This window comes from Dendrobates tinctorius, unplaced genomic scaffold (genome assembly GCF_039654945.1).
Source record: "Dendrobates tinctorius isolate UK_male_01 unplaced genomic scaffold, ASM3965494v1 ptg000561l, whole genome shotgun sequence".
Lineage (NCBI taxonomy): Eukaryota > Metazoa > Chordata > Amphibia > Anura > Dendrobatidae > Dendrobates > Dendrobates tinctorius.
Genome location: NW_027362219.1, coordinates 577,679 through 597,853, shown reverse-complemented (window position 1 = coordinate 597,853; position 20,175 = coordinate 577,679). Strand labels below are relative to the sequence as shown.

The 20,175-nt window shown below is 44.8% G+C and overlaps 1 protein-coding gene across 5 annotated transcripts in view; it reads left to right on the top strand.

Annotated features, from left to right (window-relative positions):
- The first annotated feature begins 395 nt into the window (after positions 1 to 395).
- The window catches only part of LOC141078430 (serine/threonine-protein phosphatase 6 regulatory ankyrin repeat subunit C-like), a 38,004-nt gene continuing 18,224 nt past the window's right edge, over positions 396 to 20,175 (top strand). Inside the window, exons 1-2 of one of the 5 annotated variants that reach the window (XR_012227851.1) lie at positions 5,515 to 9,006; positions 17,233 to 17,324. Coding sequence is in view for 2 of the 5 variants with exons in the window: in XM_073565159.1 (XP_073421260.1) it covers positions 8,996 to 9,006; positions 17,233 to 17,327 (106 nt within the window). In the remaining 3 variants the exon portion in view is untranslated. Of the gene's footprint in view, positions 9,007 to 17,232; positions 17,328 to 20,175 lie in introns of all 5 variants that reach the window. The other 4 variants (XR_012227850.1, XM_073565159.1, XM_073565160.1 and 1 more) reach the window with 4 other exon arrangements.

Here is a 20,175-nt window from a genome sequence, read left to right as displayed (position 1 = left end):
AGCGGATTGTGGTTGCGGATAAAGTCAGTTTTTTTTCTCTGAGGCCAAAGATGCACTCAGGTGGCTGAACTACAACGAAAAACAACTGCGGATGGAGAAGGCAAAGGATTCTGCAGATTGAGGGTCTTATGACCTGTGCATCTGTTCTGTCATCTGGTGTCCCCGGTGGTTTTATGGGGATCTCTGTGGAGAGTTAATGGTTTAATTTTTGTTCACAAGGTCAAGTCATCACGGACCCCTGCGTTCAGGGATCCGATGTGGGACTGGATATGGAGAGATTAAGGATGGTTATGGATAATATACGACAATCATCACAGGAAACTATGTTTTGATTTTTCTGTTTTTGCTGTTCTTTGTTTGGGGGTTAATTTTTGGGGGGAAGGGGGAGAGGGGGATTATGGGTAATGTTTACGTCACGCTTCCTATTCAGGTTGTATACATGCTGATACACATTTTGTTTTATATGCAATTTTGAATTGTAATGGTACGTGATGTCAAAATTTTAAGCTGGAATGTTAGAGGCCTGGCAGCGGATGTTAAAAAAAAAAAAAAATAGGCAGTTTTTCAATTCCTGTGTGAAGCAAAGCCAGCTGTGGTCTTTTTGGAGGAGACCCATTTGGTCCCTGAAAGGTCTCATATACTGAATTACTGAATGGGCGCTGGATGCAAGAAAGCTACCATGCTACGTATTCTGCATATTCAAGGGGAGTCAGTATTTTGATATGTAGGGGGAACACAGTTTGAAAAGCTTACTTCACTTATTGCTTTGGAGGGGCGATGTGTTTACTCTGTAAGCTCAATAATAGGCCTATGTTGCTTTTGTCTGTATACATTCCGCCGCCATATAATAGCAAGCTCTTCCTGAAGATACTAGAGATGATTGCAAAATTCCTTGGCATCTTGTGTCTGGTGATGGGGGACTTTAACAGTGTACCTGATTCTCACTGGAACAGAGGCGGGGGGAAGACATAAAGCAGGGGGGCAACTATACTCCTTTTGGGGCATTATTAAGGGAAACATCTATGACTGACTTGTGGCGGATTCGTAACCCTGGGGTGCGTAAATTCTCGTATTTCTCAACTTTCTCCTCAATGTCAAGGATTGATTTGGCGCTGAGCTTTGTGACGGATGTGGGCTATCTGTCCAGAATGGTGTCTGACCACTCCCCAATGTATGTGTAGCTTGGTGAAGGGGGTCAAATGATTAATAGTAGACCTATCTGGCGATTAAACCCCTTCTGGTTACAGCTTATGGATAATGGAGGTGACTTGGGGAGGGAGCTTCAGGAGTATGATAAGACCAATAGGCGTACGGCACATGAGATTGTTTGGGAAGCTATGAAAGCTTTTTTTAGGGGGCTGTGTATTAAAGAGATATCTAAGATCCAAACAAGCACGAAGCAGAAGGATCAGCAGGCATTCTGGGAGTTGGAGGAGGCGAAAGAGGCATTGGTTCATGACCCATCCACTTGGGCACAAGAGGCTAAAAAAGGCTCAGGCCGTAGTTAACTGTCATTGCGGGTACCTGAGCAGAAAAAGATGTTCCGTACTATGTAATCTTTTAAGGAGGGAGAGAGAGCCGGCCATCTCTTGGCTATAGTGACTGCTGGACAAAGAGACAGCGCTTACGTTGTCGCCTGTCGCCTTAGAGGGAGGATGGACAGGAGGTCACGGATACTCAGGGTTTGTTGGAGGTGATGGCGGGCTTCTATACTAATTTGTATGGGTCACAGGTGCAGCCGACTGATACTGAGACTGTTGAATTTTTTGGTTAGAGCTGGGCTTCCAAAATTGTCTATGGAGACCCAACATTTTTAGATGAACCATTTGATTTAGAGTTGGCACTCGCCTCCATGGCTAATGATAGGGCTCCAGGGGTAAATGGTTTGCCGGGGGAAATGTTTATTAAAAAAAAAAAAAAAAATACAGGGAACTTCTGTTGCCTGTCTTGTTGGAAGTATATAAGGCAGGGGTAGAGAGGGGTGAACTCCCGCGGTCCATGCGAGAAGCGATCATTGTTGTGCTTCCCAAAAAGGGTAGAGATCCCACCACACCGGCTTCATATCTCCTGATCTCATTATTGACAACAGATGTAAAATTGTTGGCGAAGATTATGGCTAATCGTCTTAGTAAAGGCATAACATTATTATTATGCATTTATATAGCGCCATTTATTCCATGGCGCTTATAACATCTATAATACACCAGGATCAGGCGGGGTTCATGCCGAACAAATCCTCAGCGACGAATCTTAGGAGACTCTTTATTAATGTGGAGGCGGACAATGTAGGGCATAGAGCGATCCTGCCATTAGATGCGGCCAAAACATTTGATAGCGTAGAGTGGAGGTACTTGTGGGCTACAATGCGCTCTATGGGCTTTGGGGAAGTATTTATTAAGTGGGTTCAATTGCTGTATACTGCTCCAAAGGCCAGAGTGCGAGTTAATAATCAGTTGTCTGAGGAATTTTCCTTGTTTAGGGTACGTGGCAGGGGTTCCCCCTGTCTTCCCTCCTGTTTGCCATAGCAATTGAGCCACTGGTGGCGGTAATAAGACGGGAGCAAAATATTGTGGGATTCCAGTATGGAACACACGAGGAAAAGGTGGCACTCTGCCATGCTGTTGTTTTTGGGGAATGTTGGGGGTTCTTTGAGAGCAGTGATGACAGTCCATGATGAATATGCCGGTGTATCTGGGATACGTATTAATTGGGATAAATCGGTGCTGCTGCCTCTGGACCGCGGGACCCCTGTTAATAGAGATTGTTTAACCCCTTCACTCCCTGAGCTTTTTTCGTTTTTCACTCCCCTTCTTTCCAGAGCTATAGCTTTTTTTATTTTTCTGTCAATATGGCCATGTGAGGGCTTATTTTTTGCTGGACAAGTTGTACTTTTAAACGACACCATTGGTTTTACCATGTCTTGTACTCGAAAACGGGAAAAAAAATTCCAAGTGTGGTGAAATTGCAAAAAAACTGCAATCCCACACTTGTTTTTTGCTTGGCTTTTTTGCTAGGTTCACTAGATGCTAAATCTAACCTACCATTATGATCTCCAGGTCATTACGAGTTCATAGAAACCAAAGATGTCTATGTTCTCTTTTATCTAAGTGGTGAAGAAAAATTCCAAAGTTTGCTAAAAAAAAAAAAAATTTGCGAAATTTTCTGAGACCCGTAGCGTCTCCATTTTTCGTGATCTTGGGTTGGGTGAGGACTTATTTTTTGCGTGCCGGGCTGACGTTTTTAAGGATACCACTTTTGTGCAGATACGTTCTTTTGATCGCCCATTATTGCATTTTAATGCAATGTCGTGGCGACCAAAAAAAAGTAATTCTGGCGTCTTGAATTTTTTTTTCTCACTACGCCGTTTAGCGATCGGGTTAATGCTTTTTTTATTGATCCGGCGATTCTGAACGCGGCGATACCAAATATGTATGTGGGGTTTTTTGTTTTTTTTTGTTTTATTTAGATTGGGGCGAAAGGGGGGTGAACTTTTAAGTTTTTTTTATTTTTAAACATTTTTTTTTTTTTTACTTTTGGCATGCTTCAATAGCCTCCATAGGAGGCTAGAAGCATGCACAACCTGATCGGCTCTGCTACATATGGGCGATGAGCAGATCGCCCATATGTAGCAGATTTACTGCTGTGCTTTGAGCGCCGACCACCGGGTGGCGCTTAAAGCCATCTGCCTGGAACAACCATAGAGGTCTCTGAGAACTGTGGTTGTCCTGGCAACGCGTCGCCGACCCTCGATCACGTGACTGGGGTCGGCGATGAGCTCATTTCCGGCTCGGCGGACGGAAGTGCTATTTAAATGCCCGCTGTCTGCTTTGTCAGCGGGATTTAACTAGTTAATAGGCGCGGGCGGACGGCGATTCCGCTCGCGACTATTGCGGGCACATGTCAGCTGTTTATAACAGCTGACATGTCGCAGCTTTGACGTGGGGTCATCAGCGGAGCCCACCTCAAAGTGGGGGAACTTACCGATGACGTACTATTCCGTTATCGGTAAGGAAGGGGTTAACTCAACTACAGGCAGTCGAATAAGTTGCATATCTGGGTATTAAGGTATGAAACAATCTTATGGACTATGAGAGGCCTAATTTGGCTCCGCTATTATGTAAGTTTAAACGGAAGATCGCGGTGTGGAGGAAGCTAAACTATCTTTCGTGATTTGATATGGAAGGTAGGTCGAGAGTGTATCAAGCTAGAGTTGTTGCAGCGCCCAAAAGATGACGGAGGCCTGGCTGGTCCCAATCCATGGTTATATTACATTGGGTCTCAATGTCAACATATGGGGGGGGGGGGGGATCACAAATTTTCTAGTTCAGTGGGGAAGGTTATATCTCACGTGGTGAGGAAGGGTCCACTGTTGGCTTCCTTGGAGGCAGGCAGATTTCTAGAAGGTATCCAACACTGGCACTGCTTGAGAAATTGTGGGAAAAAACTTAAGCAGTAGAGTGGAATAAGGGAATACACGAGTTACACATCTATTTGGTATAATCCGCGGTTGACCGAAATGCTATATCTACGAAATATTGGACAGTGGAGAAGAATAGCTATATGGTATGTGTTGCAGCTGTTGGATGGTGAGACGTTCAAAACATTTGAAGCACTTGAGAAAGCATTCCCTTTGGAACACAATATGTTCTACCAGTACCTGCAGCTGCGGCATGCATTTCATAAGCAGTGGAGAAGATCACCGATAATGATAGAGGGGACAGTTTGAGTAAACTTGGGGCACAGAGGAGTACTAGGGGTTTTATAACACTTATTTACAAGGGATTGCTAGACATGTTTTTGGACAGACATCAGTTGACGGCCAAAGTAAGGTGGATTGCGGACTTGGGAGACATATCGGATGTTGAATGGGAGTCAGTCTCGCAATACGTCCCTAAAAATTTTATAAGTGAGTCTGGGAGGGTGTCGCAATTATTCACCATACATAGGGTGTATACGACTCCTGTGTGGATGAAAAAGGCTGGTGCGAGAATGGATTCCAGGTGCCCGAGGTGTACGATGGCTGAGGCTGATATGCTACATATGCTAAGGGCCTGCCCTCTATTGCAGGCATTCTGGGTAGTGGTCTTGAATTTGATAGAGTGATGGAAATAAATATTACTCGAGACCCATTATCGTGTATTTTGGGGCATGCAGACTGGGTGGTGACGGACGAATGGGGCAGACTGGCGATAGTCTTCCTTGCAACATATAGCATTTTGGCTATTACATTATATTGGTTAGATGAAGATCCCCCTACTAGAAAGGAATTTGTGAACAGAGTCAATTTTGTGATACTTAGAGCAGTGTGTATATATGAAGAGAGGCAAAATGAATCGCTATGAGGATATATGGGGGGGTTGGTTGGACTTTCCGGGGTTAGCCTCTCTGGAACTCATCAAAGACAGGATATTAGGGTTATAGAAATGTGTGCGGCATTGTATTATATGGACAAGGATCGTGTAAGCGTGACGAGGGAGGGGGGGTTAGGGGAGGGTTTTCTTTGTTTCTAAGGGGGGATTTTCTTGTATTACGAAAAATGTAAGAAGTAATATTGCTGATATATTTATACATGTATGTATTGTTATCCTTCTTTTCTTCAATAAAAAATATTTGATTTAAAAAAAAAAAAAAAAAAATTAGGAGAGCTTTAAACTAGAGCCAATATGGGATGGGAAGTATATGGCCAGAAAAAGATATGGAGGTAATGAATTATTTTGAGAAAATCTTTTATTAGAAGTGGAAATAAAGAACAAAAACAATTTGAGTGAAAAATGTAGGCGCAAGAGAAACTGACTTCAAACTAAAATGTCTGTACAAATGCACACAGCATGGGAAACAAGCAAGGAGAATTGGAGCTGCTAATACAGAAAGATGTGAGGTCATAGGCATCACTGAAACTTGGCGGGATGATGGTGCATTGTATGTTAGCAATACGTATTTCGCCACAGATATCCAAGCTTCAGAGAGCCTGTCTGGGTAAGAATACAAGGAGCGAAGAACAGCAAGGACACCATTGTAGGTGTTTACTATAGGCCACATGGACAGACTGAAGATATGGATGAATTTTTTACATCAGATGTCTGTGTTCAAAAAAGCATGATGGTCGTCATGGAATATTTTAACTATCCAGATATTTGTTGGGAATCTTTCAGGCAAACGTAATGGGTCCAGAAAATTCTTATCTTCTCTTTCTGACAACTTTTTATCTTAAAAAAGGGTAGAAGGTAGAAGAGTGAACAAGAGGATCTGCAATCTTGGACCTAATTCTAACCAACAAGAAGGAAATGGTTGAAGTAAAGGTAATTTAGGAGGCGGCAGCGATTATGCTATCCTCTTATAATCCAAAATTCGAGGAGGAAGACCAGTGAGGACTCAGACTTTAAGGATGGACTTCAGAAAGGCAGATTTTAATGTACTCAGTAAGGGGGTAGGAATGGTCTAATGGATGGATGTTCTAAAGGACAGTTATGTCCAAAGAGGGAGGATGGGAGACTTTGATATATGAAATTCTCACTGCACAAGCGTTTAAAGAGTCCAGGATGGATGAACACAGAACTTTAAGGTACCGTCACACTTAGCGATGCACCAGCGATCCCGACAACGATATGATGCGGTCAGGATCACTGGTGCATCGCTAAGTGGTCGCTAGTGAGCTGCCAAACAGGCAGATCTCACCAGCGATATAGCAGCGATCGTTACTTACCTGTCAGACGAGGCGTTGAAGACGTTCTCCTGCCCACATCCACGCGTCGCTTGTCTCCACAGCAGGAAATTGACGACGAGAAACGGCCCAGGCCGTTCTCGCGCGATCAGCGATAATCAGCGGGGGAGCCGGTCGGAGGCAAGTATCTCACATAGCGATATTGCTAGCGATATCGCTTAGTGTGACGGGGCCTTTAGTCGCTTGATAAAAAGGAAAAAAGAAATGTATATTAAATGGAAAGAGGGGGGGCGCTATCTAAAGAAGAATATAATGCTGTTTGCATTGAATGAAGTGAGGCTTTCAAGGGAGACCAAAAACAGTAAAAAGGGATTTTGGGGCTATGTCAAAAGCAAAAGAAAAGTCAAAAATGTTATAGGATTTTTACAGGATCAAGTGGTCAAAAATGATGATGGAAGTTTGAACTTTTAAATCAACTGTTCTTCATGGTACCATCAAAGGAATAAAAGAATCCACACTATCCATAAGAGAGATGGTGAGAGAACACTTAGCTAATTTAAGTTAATTTAAATCTCCTGGTCCAGATTAAGTACATCCTTGGGTACTGAAAGAGTTAGCAGGGGAAATTGCATAACCACTAGCCAGAACCTTTGAAAAATCCTGGAGAACAGGAGAAGTCCCAGAGGATTGGAGAAGGGCAAATGTTGTCCCTATCTTCAAAAAAGGAAATAAGATGGAGTCAGGAAATTACAGGCCAGTGAGCCTTACTTCTATACCAGGAAAGATCTTTGAACAAATATACAGCATGTATGTAAGTACTTGGATAAGAATACAGTAATTAACCAGAGCCAGCATGGGTTTGTAGCAAACAAGTCATGCCAGACTAATCTAATTTCCTTCTATGATGGAATCACTGACTGGGTGGATGATGGAAATGTGCTAGATATAGTACATCTCGACTTCAGCAAATTACCAAGTATGGGATTGAAAAGGTTACAGTTGGGTAGATTCATAACTGGCTCAGTGATCATACTCAGAGTGGTAATAAAATGTTGCACATAGATTTGGAAAAGTGTTTCAAGTGGGGTACCACAAGGCTGTGTATGATCTATATAAGGGAACTGAAGGTAAACAGATGATCTTTGCAGACAATGCAAAGCAAAAAGGGATAGCTAACAATAGAGAAGACAGTATTCAGAAGGATCTAGATAATTTTGACCAATAGGCAGGTAGAAATGGAAGATTCTTCATCTGGACAAGGAAAAACAAAAATTACATCTACAGAATGGGAGGAAAAGAACGAAGCAACAACAGCACGTGTGAAAAAGACTTGTTTATGCTAATAGATAACAGACTGCACATGAGTCAACAGTGTGATGCAGCAGAAAAGGCAAACACCGTTCTAGGATGTATTAAGAGAAGCATGCAGTCTAGAGCACATGAAGTCATTATTGCCATCTACGCTTTGGCCAGACCTCATCTGGAATACTGTCCAGTTCTGGGCACCTCATTTTACAAAAGACATTGAAAAACTGGACAACTTGAGAGAAGAGCTACCAGGATGGTGAGCAGACTGCAAGGTATGTCCTACGAGGAACAGTTAAAGGATCTAGGAATATTTAGCTTGCAGAAAAGAAGTCTACGAGGAGACTTAATAGCGGTCTACAAATATCTGAAGGGATGTCACAGTGCAGAGGGATAATCCTTATTCTCATTTGCACATGGAAACATGAGAAGGAATGGCATGAAACTGAAAAGGAGACTATACAGGTTAGATATGGGTAAAATCTTTTTTACAGGGAGGGTGATCAGTGAGTGGAAGAGGCTGCCATGAGAGGTTACTAGTTTTCCTTTAATGGAAGTCTATAAACAGAGGCTGAACATACATCTGTCTGAGATGGTTTAGTGAATCCTGCATTGAGCAGGGGGTTGGATACGAAGACCCTGGAGGTCCCTACCAACTCTAATATTCTATGGTTCTGACCACTAGCAACTGGCTAACAGTTACTTTATCAGTGGATGTAACCATGAATACTTGAGGTTCTGCAATGCCTGCACATGAGTGCAATGCTCATTGCATTGTAATATGGAATAACTTATGGTATATCGCCACAGTTATCTTGGAGTGAATTAGGTTTTTTTATGTAGTATTGTCTAAATGATGTAAATGTATCATAATATAGCTCGCATACGCCACGTGTCTTCCAGAGAGGAAAGTGAAGTTTTCCTGATTAATGCTAATTTTATTGTTGTTCTGTCTAGGGCCATGAAAAGTGCGCCTTGCTGCTTCTAGGGGAGACCCAGGACACTGGCCTTATCAATGCAACAAACAGTATGCTGCAAATGTAAGTCTATACCCTTCTGTGTTCTTCATCTTGTGCCAAGTAACGCTTCTTCCATTACGCTGCAGTGCATCTTTTTTATCATTTCCTACAAGATCAAACTAACAAAGCGCAAATAAATGTGTTCTGACTGTATACATTCAGCAGAGTGTAGCAGAAGTGTTTGTAAGGTCATAAGATGTACAGCATATTTAGAAATGGAGATTGGTGTATGAAGCCTTTCTACACTCTGTGATATAAGTCGCCCATCCCCATTGACAATCTGCCCTTTAAAGGAAATCTGCTGCTATATTGTGTGGGTAGCTAAAGAGACATATTGGAAAGATGTAACTACTCAACTCTTAAAGTATATACACACGTTGCAGATTAGGCTACAGAATTTTCTGCAGAGAATCAGCATCTTTTGGCAGAATACACAGGGCAAAACGCTTGCGGTTTTCATGCTGAATTGATGCAGACCTTGTGGATTTTAATGCGTTTTTGCTGTGCGGAATTGGTCTTTGAACTTTTTCCTTTTTGTGCTTCTGGTAGTGAGATTTTTGTTATGTGCACATCCCTTAGGCTGAGTTCACACGTGGTGTGTTTTTCGCGCTTCCGCGGCGGTTTTAACTGCGCGATTTTGCCGCGAAAACGCGAAAAATAAGCATCCCTTGCATTCCTATGGGATTCTGCAATGCTGTGCTAATGCTGCAGTTTTTACCGCGGCGGAATCGCTTCGAGGTAAAAACCGCAGCATGCTCATTAATTTTGCGGAATCGCGGCAATCCTGCACCCATAGGAATGCATTGTTCCGCTTTCTTCCCGCATGTGGCTGTGCACACCATGCGGAAAGTAAGCAGAACATTTGCGGATGGTACCCACGGTCCGGAGGAGAGGAGACTGTCCTCCGGGCTTTGGGTACCATATCCCTGTAAAAAATAGAATTTAAAATAAAAATTGTTATTCTTACCTTCCGGCGTCCCGCGCAGCCTTCCCGCCTCTCTCCACGCTCTCGTTCCCAGTAATCCTTTGCGAAAATGCCCACGATGGCGTCCGTTCTCGCGGGATCGCGAAGTCTCGCGGTCATTCGCGCGAAGTCTCGCGGTCATTCGCGCGAAGTCTCGCGGTCATTCGCGCGAAGTCTCGCGGTCATTCGCGCGAAGTCTCGCGGTCATTCGCGCGAAGTCTCGCGGTCATTCGCGCGAAGTCTCGCGGTCATTCGCGCGAAGTCTCGCGGTCATTCGCGCGAAGTCATCGCGGGCATTTTCGCAAAGTATTACTGGGAACGGATGCGCGGGACGTCGGAAAGTAAGAATAACACCATTTTTTACTCTTCGCCACGACAGCACCCACTGGAGGTATCGGATCCGCCCATTTGGAACAGGAAACCCTACAGGAAAGATAAAAGGGGCGGTCCGCCTTTCCTCCTCAGTTTTGGTTTCCTGTTCCAAATGGAGCAGGATCCTGCAGGATCTTACCTGGGCCATGTATCCGCCTGTGAGGTCTCTTCGGGAACGGCAGGGGCTGCGGTCCGGAAGCAGCGTCGGGGGAGACTCCGTTTGACGGCTCCCCCCTCGTCTGGTGGCATAGTGGTAATGGCCGGGTCCGGGGAGGGCCGCCCGGTCTTACCAGGGAGAGGGCCGGTCTGGCATCCGGGGGATCCCCCCCCCCATCGGTGGGGGTATAGCGTGGATGGTGAGGTCATGAGCGCGCGAGCCGCACGTGTCAGTAGCGGTGGCGCGGGAGCGGGCCGGCGCCCGACGCTCCTATACCCCGGAAGATGGCGATGACGCGGCGCATGCGCCCTGTGACAGGGCGACTTCCGGGGGTACGATAAGTGTATAGATAAAACAGCGCTGCAACGTTGGAACCATGTCGTCCCCCGCAGAGTCGCAGACCCCAGCAGGGGATTCAGCTGGGGGCAACTCCACCAGGGACCGCAGCGCCAGGACAGAGACTGCCCGCAGGAGCGAGGCAGCAGAAACCTGATCCAAACCGTCTCAGCCATCCGAACCGGTATTAAGCTTCACTGGGTGAGTGTGCAAAGTATATGCTCTACCTATTAAGCTAACCTCCTCTCCTCCCCCCCCTCCCCCCTCTCTTTACCTTTGACCTCCCACTTCAGTCAAAGAAAAAAGGAAAAACAAAACATAAAGAATGTGCATTATGTTCAGAGCCTCTCCCTGACTCCTACCCCAAAAAACTCTGCAAACAATGCATTAAAGAGACCAGGCAGGGGTCGACGATATCTTCTAAGGATATCCGAGCCATAATTAGGGAGGAAATACAAGCCATCAACCGCGCCAGCACTCCCGCAGAGTCCAGTCATAGAAAACAGGTCATTGTTAGTTCAGAATCAGAGGAAGAACAGGAGTTAAACTCAGGCTCCGCATCCACGTCCTCATCATCATCCTCGGAGGTGGAAGGACGCGCATGTTTTCCACTGGACAGCGTAGATAACCTGGTAAAAGCGGTTAGAAATACTATGGGGTGTGAAGAGGAAAGGGGAGCCCAGACCGCGCAGGACATTATGTTTGCGGGATTGGCAGAGAAAAAGAGGAGATCATTTCCAGTGATACCGGCAATTAAAGATCTCATCAAAAGGGAGTGGGAAAAACACGACCAGAGGGGTTTTCTCCCATCCGCTTCAAAACGGAAGTACCCGTTCACTGATGAAGATCTATTAAAATGGACTAAAATACCAAAGGTGGACGCTGTCATATCCTCCACTTCCAAACAAACCTCGATCCCGGTCGAGGAAGCAGGATTGTTAGCAGACCCATTGGACCGAAAGGCTGAATCTTCGCTCAAAAGGTCCTGGGAATCCACCACCGGGGTATTCAAACGCGCAATAGCCAGCACATGTACTGCTAGGTCAATGCTGGTATGGCTAGATCAATTAGACCAGCAGATTGAGCAAAGAGTGTCAAGGGAGAAACTGCGTGCAGCCATCCCGTTGATAAGAGGGGCAGCTGCCTTTATGGCAGACGCTTCAGCGGACACCCTAAGACTGGCAGCAAGGTCGGCAGCCCTGGTGAATAACGCCAGACGCGCGCTGTGGATAAAGAGCTGGAAAGGGGATGCACAGTCAAAATCCAAAATTAGTGCAACCCCATGCGAGGGTGAGTTCCTCTTCGGAAAAGCCTTAGACGAAATTCTCGCCAAGGCAAAAGAAAGGAAAAAGGCCTTCAGTGATTCTCCCATTCCGTTTTATAGGAAAACCTTTAAGAGACGGCCATTCGGGAGAAGAAGACAATCGGACAGAACGAATAGATGGGCCACGAAAGACGAAAAGCAGAAGGGTACCATCTTCAGAGGGCCAACATATAGGAGAGATAAAAATTAAAAGTTTAGACCCACCAGTTGGGGGTAGATTAAAAATTTTTTTTTACCAAGTGGGAACAAATTACGTTAAACCCATGGATTTTGAACATAATCAAGGAAGGATTAAAGATTGAATTCCTTCGGATCCCCTATGAGTTCTTTGTTATAACTCGCCTTAATTCCTCACTTCAGCAAAAGGCTCTCGAAGACGAGATTCGAGTCCTGCTAGCTAAAAAAGTTTTAGTTGACGTCCCTGAGGAACAACAGGGTAGAGGCATTTACTCTCCCCTGTTTTTGGTGTCTAAACCAGACGGTACATTTAGAACCATTATTAATTTAAAGAAGCTAAATTCATTTATAAAAAATTATAAGTTCAAAATGGAATCAATTAGATCCACTATAAAGCTTCTTTTCCCAAATTGCGTAATGGCAGGGATTGATTTAAAAGATGCTTATTATCATCTCCCTATACACAACAGATTCCAGAAATACCTAAGAGTCGCAGTGGAAGTCGAGGGAAGGATTCATCATTTCCAATACGCGGCAATGCCCTTCGGGCTTTCCACGGCACCAAGAATATTTACCAAGGTGATGGCAGAAGTGATGGCCTACCTTCGCCAAAAGGACACACTAATTGTGCCATATCTAGACGACTTCCTAGTAATTGGGAATTCAGTCAAACAATGTACTGAATGCGTGACTGACGCAATCTCCTCTTTTCAGAGCCTTGGCTGGATCATCAATATCCAAAAGTCCAGACTCGATCCGCAATCTCTCCAGACATTTCTAGGATTTCAACTAGATTCCTTGACCCAGAGATGTCTACTACCCCAGGTAAAAATCATCCTCACAAAACAAAAAATACAAGCAGCTATAGATAAACCACGTGTATCCTTAAGAGGAGCAATGTCACTATTAGGATCACTAAATTCTTGCACCCCGGCAGTCCGGTGGGCCCAGTACCATGTCCGTACGCTACAACACCAGATCCTCCAGGAGGATAAGCGACATAGTGGTCATTTACAGAGCAAAATAACCCTGTCACAAGAAGTCTTGACTTCCCTAGAGTGGTGGTTAGACGATGACCATTTATGTTCAGGAGTTCCATGGGTTATAGTTCCATCCTGTATCGTAACCACCGATGCCAGTCCCCAGGGCTGGGGAGCCCGTATGGAGAATGGGTTTTATCAGGGAAGGTGGAGTAAAGAGGAATGTGATTACTCATCTAATTTAAAAGAACTGACTGCAGTGTTCTATGCTCTATACAACTTCCTTCCGCAGCTCCAACAGAAGCATGTAAGGATCCTGTCGGACAATACCACCACAGTGGCATATATAAACAGACAAGGAGGAACTCGATCAGAGACTCTGATGTCTTCAGCGGCAAGAATTTTAAACTTAGCAGAAAACTATTTTTTGTCCCTCTCGGCCCTTCATATCAGAGGCGAGAGCAATCAAAAGGCAGACTTCCTAAGCCGTCACACTCTACGACAAGGAGAGTGGTGCCTCAATCGGAAGGTCTTCAGGGACATAGTAGCCGCATGGGGACAACCCGAGGTGGATCTTTTCGCCACAAGGGAGAACAGGCAGATAAAAACATTTGCCTCCCTATCTCCGTCAGATCACCCAGACATACTGGACGCCTTTCTAGTTCCATGGAATTTCAACCTGGCGTATGCGTTCCCTCCATTGATCCTCCTACCTCAAGTAATTCGGAAGATCAGAGACGACAAAGCAAGAATAATCTTAATAGCACCATTCTGGCCAAAAAGACCGTGGTTTTCGTGGCTGCAGATTATGTCAATAACAGATCCTTGGATCCTTCCGACTGCCAATCTACTCTCCCAAGGCCCCTTTTTCCACCCTCAAGTGCTCAGCTTGCACTTGACGGCGTGGAATTTGAGAGGCAGTTATTGAGGACAAGAGGATTCTCGGAGTCCTTAATTACTAAACTACTACAAAGTAGAAAACAGTCCACAACCCAAATTTACACTAGAATATGGAAAAAATTTCTTCAATTCCATACAGTACCTCATACAGCAGAAGTTCCGATAATCCCAATCTTGGAATTTCTGCAGAAGGGGAAAGACTTAGGCTTAGCAGTAAATACACTGAGAGTACAAATATCGGCATTAGGAGCACTATATTGCCATAATATAGCAGGCAACAAGTGGATAACTCGTTTTATTACAGCATGTGAACGAATAGCTCCAATCCACATACCCTCCGTCCCTACATGGGATCTAAATCTGGTCTTAGACGCCCTAACGGTAGACCCCTTTGAGCCGATCGACACAATACCCTTCAAATACTTAGCACTTAAAATGGCCCTCTTAGTATCACTAACCTCAGCTAGAAGAGTGGGTGATATCCAAGCCTTGTCAATAGATCCACCTTTTTTCCAAGAATACCAAGACAGATTAGTATTAAAACCAGACCCTGCCTACCTGCCAAAAGTGGCAACAAAATACCATAGATCTCAGGAGATACTCCTCCCAACCTTCTATAAAAATCCCTCTACTCCGGAAGAGCAGAAGTTCCATACTCTGGACGTCAAAAGAACTGTCCTAAAATGTATTGAGAGGTCCAACAGTTGGAGGCAGAGTAGGGCCCTATTTGTTTCATTTCAGGGCTGTAAGAAGGGGTATGGAGTCACGAAGAGCACCATTTCCCGGTGGATCAGAGAGGCCATTCGTTTAGCCTACTCCGCAAAAAACGAAGATCCTCCAGGGAACATCAGGGCGCATTCCACCAGGGCAATGGCAACCTCTTGGGCGGAAAAGGGAGATGTTCCGATTGAAACTATATGTAAGGCGGCAGTTTGGTCATCCCCTTCTACCTTCTATAACCACTACAGACTTGATCTTTCATCAACCTCTGACTTAAGCTTTGGCAGGACTATCCTTGGCACGGTGGTCCCACCCAGGTGATGGTCTCTGGAATCTCTCCAGTGGGTGCTGTCGTGGCGAAGAGTAAAAAGCCAGATTACTTACCGGTAATGCTCTTTTAATGAGTCCACGACAGCACCCGCTCACTTCCCCCCCTAAGGATATCAATAGTTAAAGTATATTAACCAAATAATGGATAAGAAAGATGTTAAAATAAGAGAACATTGCCTAATCCTTGGCGGTCCTTCTGGTACTCTGAAACGTAAAACTGAGGAGGAAAGGCGGACCGCCCCTTTTATCTTTCCTGTAGGGTTTCCTGTTCCAAATGGGCGGATCCGATACCTCCAGTGGGTGCTGTCGTGGACTCATTAAAAGAGCATTACCGGTAAGTAATTCGGCTTTTTTTTTTTTTTTTTACATTTTATCTTTTACTACTGATGCTGCATAGGCGGCCTCAGTAGTAAAAAGTTGGTCACACTTGACACTGTTTGACGAGTGTGACCAACCTGTCAATCAGTTCTCCAAGCGATGCTACAGATCGCTTGGAAAACGCTAGCATTTTGCAAGCTAAACACGCTTGTAAAATGCTAGTTTTTCCGCGGGAAAATCGCGGGAATTTAAAATGCGATTTTCCCGTGGAATGGAATTCCGGAATTCTCGCGGTAATTTCCGCGAGAGTCCCGGTACGTGTGAACTTAGCCTTACTCCTCACAGTCTTCCACAAACTGTTCATGCTTTGTATGTTACTGAGACATCTAGGAGTCTTGCTGTACTGTTGTCAGAGCTTTGTAGTCTTGAGATGCATTTAAAAGGAATCTGTCACCTTTTTTTGCCCTATTAGCTGCCTGCATTGACATCAGGGGCTTATCTACAGCATTCTGTAATGCTGTAGATAAGCCCCTGATGTAACCTGAAAGATGGAAAAACACGTCAGATTATTATACTCACCGGAGGGGGCGGTCCGGTCCGATGGGTGTCGCGGTCTGGTCCGGCTCCTCCCATCTTCATACAATGCTGTCCTCTTCTTCCCTTCCTGTAGTAGCTCAGGCGCACTGCTCTGCCCTGTTGAGGGCAGAGCAAAATATTGCAGTGCGCAGGCGCCAGACCTCTCCCGACGCCTGCGCACTGCAGGACCCTGCTCTGCCCTCAGAGCAGTGCGCCTGCACCAGCGCTACTACAGGAAGGGAAGAAGAGGACGGCATCGTATGAAGATGGGAGGAGCCGGACCGCGACATCCATCGGACCTGACTGCCCCCTCCAGTGAGTATAATCTATCATGTTTTTCTTCTTTCAGGTTACATCTGGGGCTTTATCTACAGCATTATAGAATGCTGTAAATAAGCCCCTGATGTCAGTGCTGGCAAAAAAGGTGACAGATTCCCTTTAAATGTGGACTGTTTTGCTCACTCACTCTCTGATACAGCAGCTGAGCTCTGTATTTGGCTGTCCCCAGCAGTCCTATAGACAAAGAATAGAACATTTTGGTTTTCTCGCTGGACAACTTCACCATTCAGATTGGCAAACTACACAGGCTTTCTCTCATGTTTAGTAGGGGTCCTAGCCATGCAACTTAAGAGTAATCAATAAGATATCAATCATCCTGTGGATAGGTGATAGCTTGCTACCTTGGTACAACCTCTCTAAATATATATACTGCAGTAGTAGCCAAACCTTGCAAGGAAATTAAATGTCCCTCCATCTATCGGCAGACTAGAGGTTATGTGCCTAAAGTCCAGGTACTCAGCAGATCATTTCTGTAGATCTCGTGAAAATATCATTTGGGTCGTTCACATTAGTTTTTGCGTTTTATTGTGAAATATGCAGACAATATAATATAAAAAAATATATTAAACTGCATTGTGTGTATGTGAAATATATATATATTTATTACACACAATCTTCTGTAGGTCAGGACCTAATAGTTTAGCTATTAACATTAGTGGGAGGTCAGTACACTTTACATGTTACCTGTATATTTTGATACTTATTGTATGGAGTGATGTGTACAATGTTGTCTTCCATGTTGTTGTTTTGTTAGGCCTCTCCACATTGCTGCCCGAAATGGGCTTGCAACTGTTGTCCAAGCTTTGCTTACAAGAGGAGCTACTGTTTTGGCTGTGGATGAGGAAGGTGGTGAGACTTGTATTTCCTTATCCTGTGTTTCCTTTGTTTTAAAGGGAACCTGTCGCCAGAAATAATGCTGTTAACCTGCAGACATGTGCTTAATCTGCAGGTTAAAAGCGTTGTTATTCTCAATGCAGCGGGGAGAAAATGATCTTTATTCTCCCCGCCAGCATTCGATATTCAGTCATAGAGGTCGGGGAGGCGCCTGTTCAGTCACTGCTCTGAGAGTACAGAATGGCCGCTGTAACTGTGCCCCCGGCCCTGACTGACGGCTGAGCCGCAACATAGAGCCAGTGTCAGTCAGGGCCGGGGGCACAGTTACAGCAGCCGCTCTGTACTCTCAGAGCAGTGACTGAACAGGCGCTGCCCCTACCCCTATGACTGAATATCGAATGCTGGCGGGGAGAATAAAGATCATTTTCTCCCCGCTGCATTCAGCTTCGTGCAGCATCATGACGCTGTTAGCCTGCACATTAACCGCATATCTGCAGGTTAACAGTGTTATTTCTGGTGACAGGTTCCTTTTACAGGGAACCTGTCAAGATGATCAAACCTTTTAAGTTTCTTTTATGGGCATGTAGGTCATAGAAAGTTGACTGAAATAAAACAATAAAACCTTGATATCAGCAATCTGATCCTTTTTTTTTTTTTTTTTTTTTTTTTTTTTAACCTGCGTACCCATATAAATGGCTTGGGAGGGTTAATGCTACTGACAGATTCCCTTTTAAACCCCAAATAGTTTACAAGGGAGCTGTAATTTCTGCAACTATAATACCTTGTGATTTTGCCAATAGTCTTTTTCAAAGACTTAGCTGGGATAGTTGGCGGCACCTGAGGTACTGGGCATGACCACAGTATTACTAGAGTGTAGATCTTTAACGCGATTAACCTCGTAATGTGGATAGCCTTGAAGTAAGTGTTGCCTTTCCTGGATAATCATTGCAATAGCAAACATTTGGTATAGTGGTTTGCAAAAGTGTACACTCACGGCATTTTTCGTGTTTTGCTACTTCACAACCTGGAATTTCACATTTTTTTTTTTTTTTTTTTTTGAGGGTTTATTTCAGTTCATGTAAAGAACATGGCTACAGCTGTGAACATTTGTTTTTGTTTTTTTGTGAAGCACACAACAATTAGGACAAAATAACTGAAAGCTTCAGTGTGCATAATTATTCAACCCCTAAAGTCAGTACTTTGTAAAGCCACCTTTTGTGACAATTATAACTGCAAGTTGCTTCGGATAAGTCTCTGTGAGCTTTCCTCATCTTGCTACTGGGATTTTTGCCCATTCCTCAAGGCAAAACTGCTCCAGCTCCTTCAGATTAGACGGTTTCCTCTGGCAAGCAGCAATCTTCAAGTCTGACCACAGATTCTCAGTTGGATTAAGGTGTGCGCTTTGACTAGGCCACTCCAAAACATATACACGTTTCCCCTTAAACCACTCGAGGGTTGCTTTTGCAGTATGCTTTGGTTCATTGTTTTGTTGGAAGTTCAACCTCTGTCCCAGTCTCAAATCACTGACAGACTGAAACTGGTTTTGCTCAAGAGTTTTCCCCCCGACTTGGACCATTTTCCATGACCCTGCTGCCACCAGCATGGTCCCTGATTAATGCCTTCCTTGCCCGGGTTGAGATTTTAGTGTGCAGACCTCTCTTGGCAGATTTGTTGTGGTACCACGTTCTTTCCATTTGATAATGATGGATTTGATGGTGCTCTGGGGGGATCATCAGAGATTGCGATATTTTTTTTAGCCCAACCTTGACTTGTATTTTGTTTATTTTGCTCACTTATATAGCGCCTTTAATTCCACAGCGCTTTACAAACATTATTGACACTGTCCCCATTGGGGCTCGCAATCTAGATCTCAACAACTTTGTCTCTGACTTGTTTGGAGATCTCCTTGGTCTTCATGGTGTTTGGTTAGTGGTACCTTTTGCTTAACCCCTTAGTGACCGGGCCAAATTTTTGATATTTTTCATTTTTATAGCGCCATTTATTCCATGGCACTTTCCATGTGAAAAAGGGACATACAAAGACAAGCACAATAAACATGAGCAAAACAAGGCACACACAAGTACAGAAGGAGAGAGGACCCTGCCTGCGAGGGCTCACAGTCTACAGGGGATGGGTGAGGATGTACTAGGAGAAGGTAGAGCTGGTCGTGCGGCGGTTTCGTAGACTGAAGATCACTGCAGGTTGTAGCTTTCCGGAAGAGGTGGGTCTTCAGGTTCCTTTTGAAGTTTTCTGTGGTAGTCGAAAGTCTGTGTTTGGGTAGAGTGTTCCAGAGTATGGGGGAAGCACGGGCGAAGTCTTGTATGCGGTTGTGGGAAGAAGAGATAAGAGGGGAGTAGAGAAGGAGCTCTTAAGAGGATCGAAGGTTGCATGTAGGTAAATACCGGGAGACCATGTCACAGATGTATGGAGGAGACAGATTGTGGATGGTTTTGAACGGAAGCCTCTGGACAATAGGAAGCCAGTGAAGGGCTTGGCAGAGAGGAGAGGCTGGGGAATAACTGGGAGACGGGTGGATTAGTCGGGCACAGAGTTTAGGATAGATTTGAGTGGTGCTCGAGGGGATGCCAGATAGAGGAGGAGGTTGCAATAGTCGAGGTGGGAGATGAGGGCGTGCACGAGCGTTTTCGTAGTTTCTTGGTCAAGGAATGTACGGATCTGGGAAATATTTTTGAGCTGGAGTCTGCAGGATGAGGCAAGGGCTTGGATATATGGCTTGAAAGAGAGGGTAGAGTCGAGAAGCACCCCCGAGGCACCGAGCATGCAGGACTGGGGAAAGTGAGCAGCCATTGACGTTGATGGATAGGTCTGGTGGAGTGAGATGGGGGGGAAAGATGATGAATTC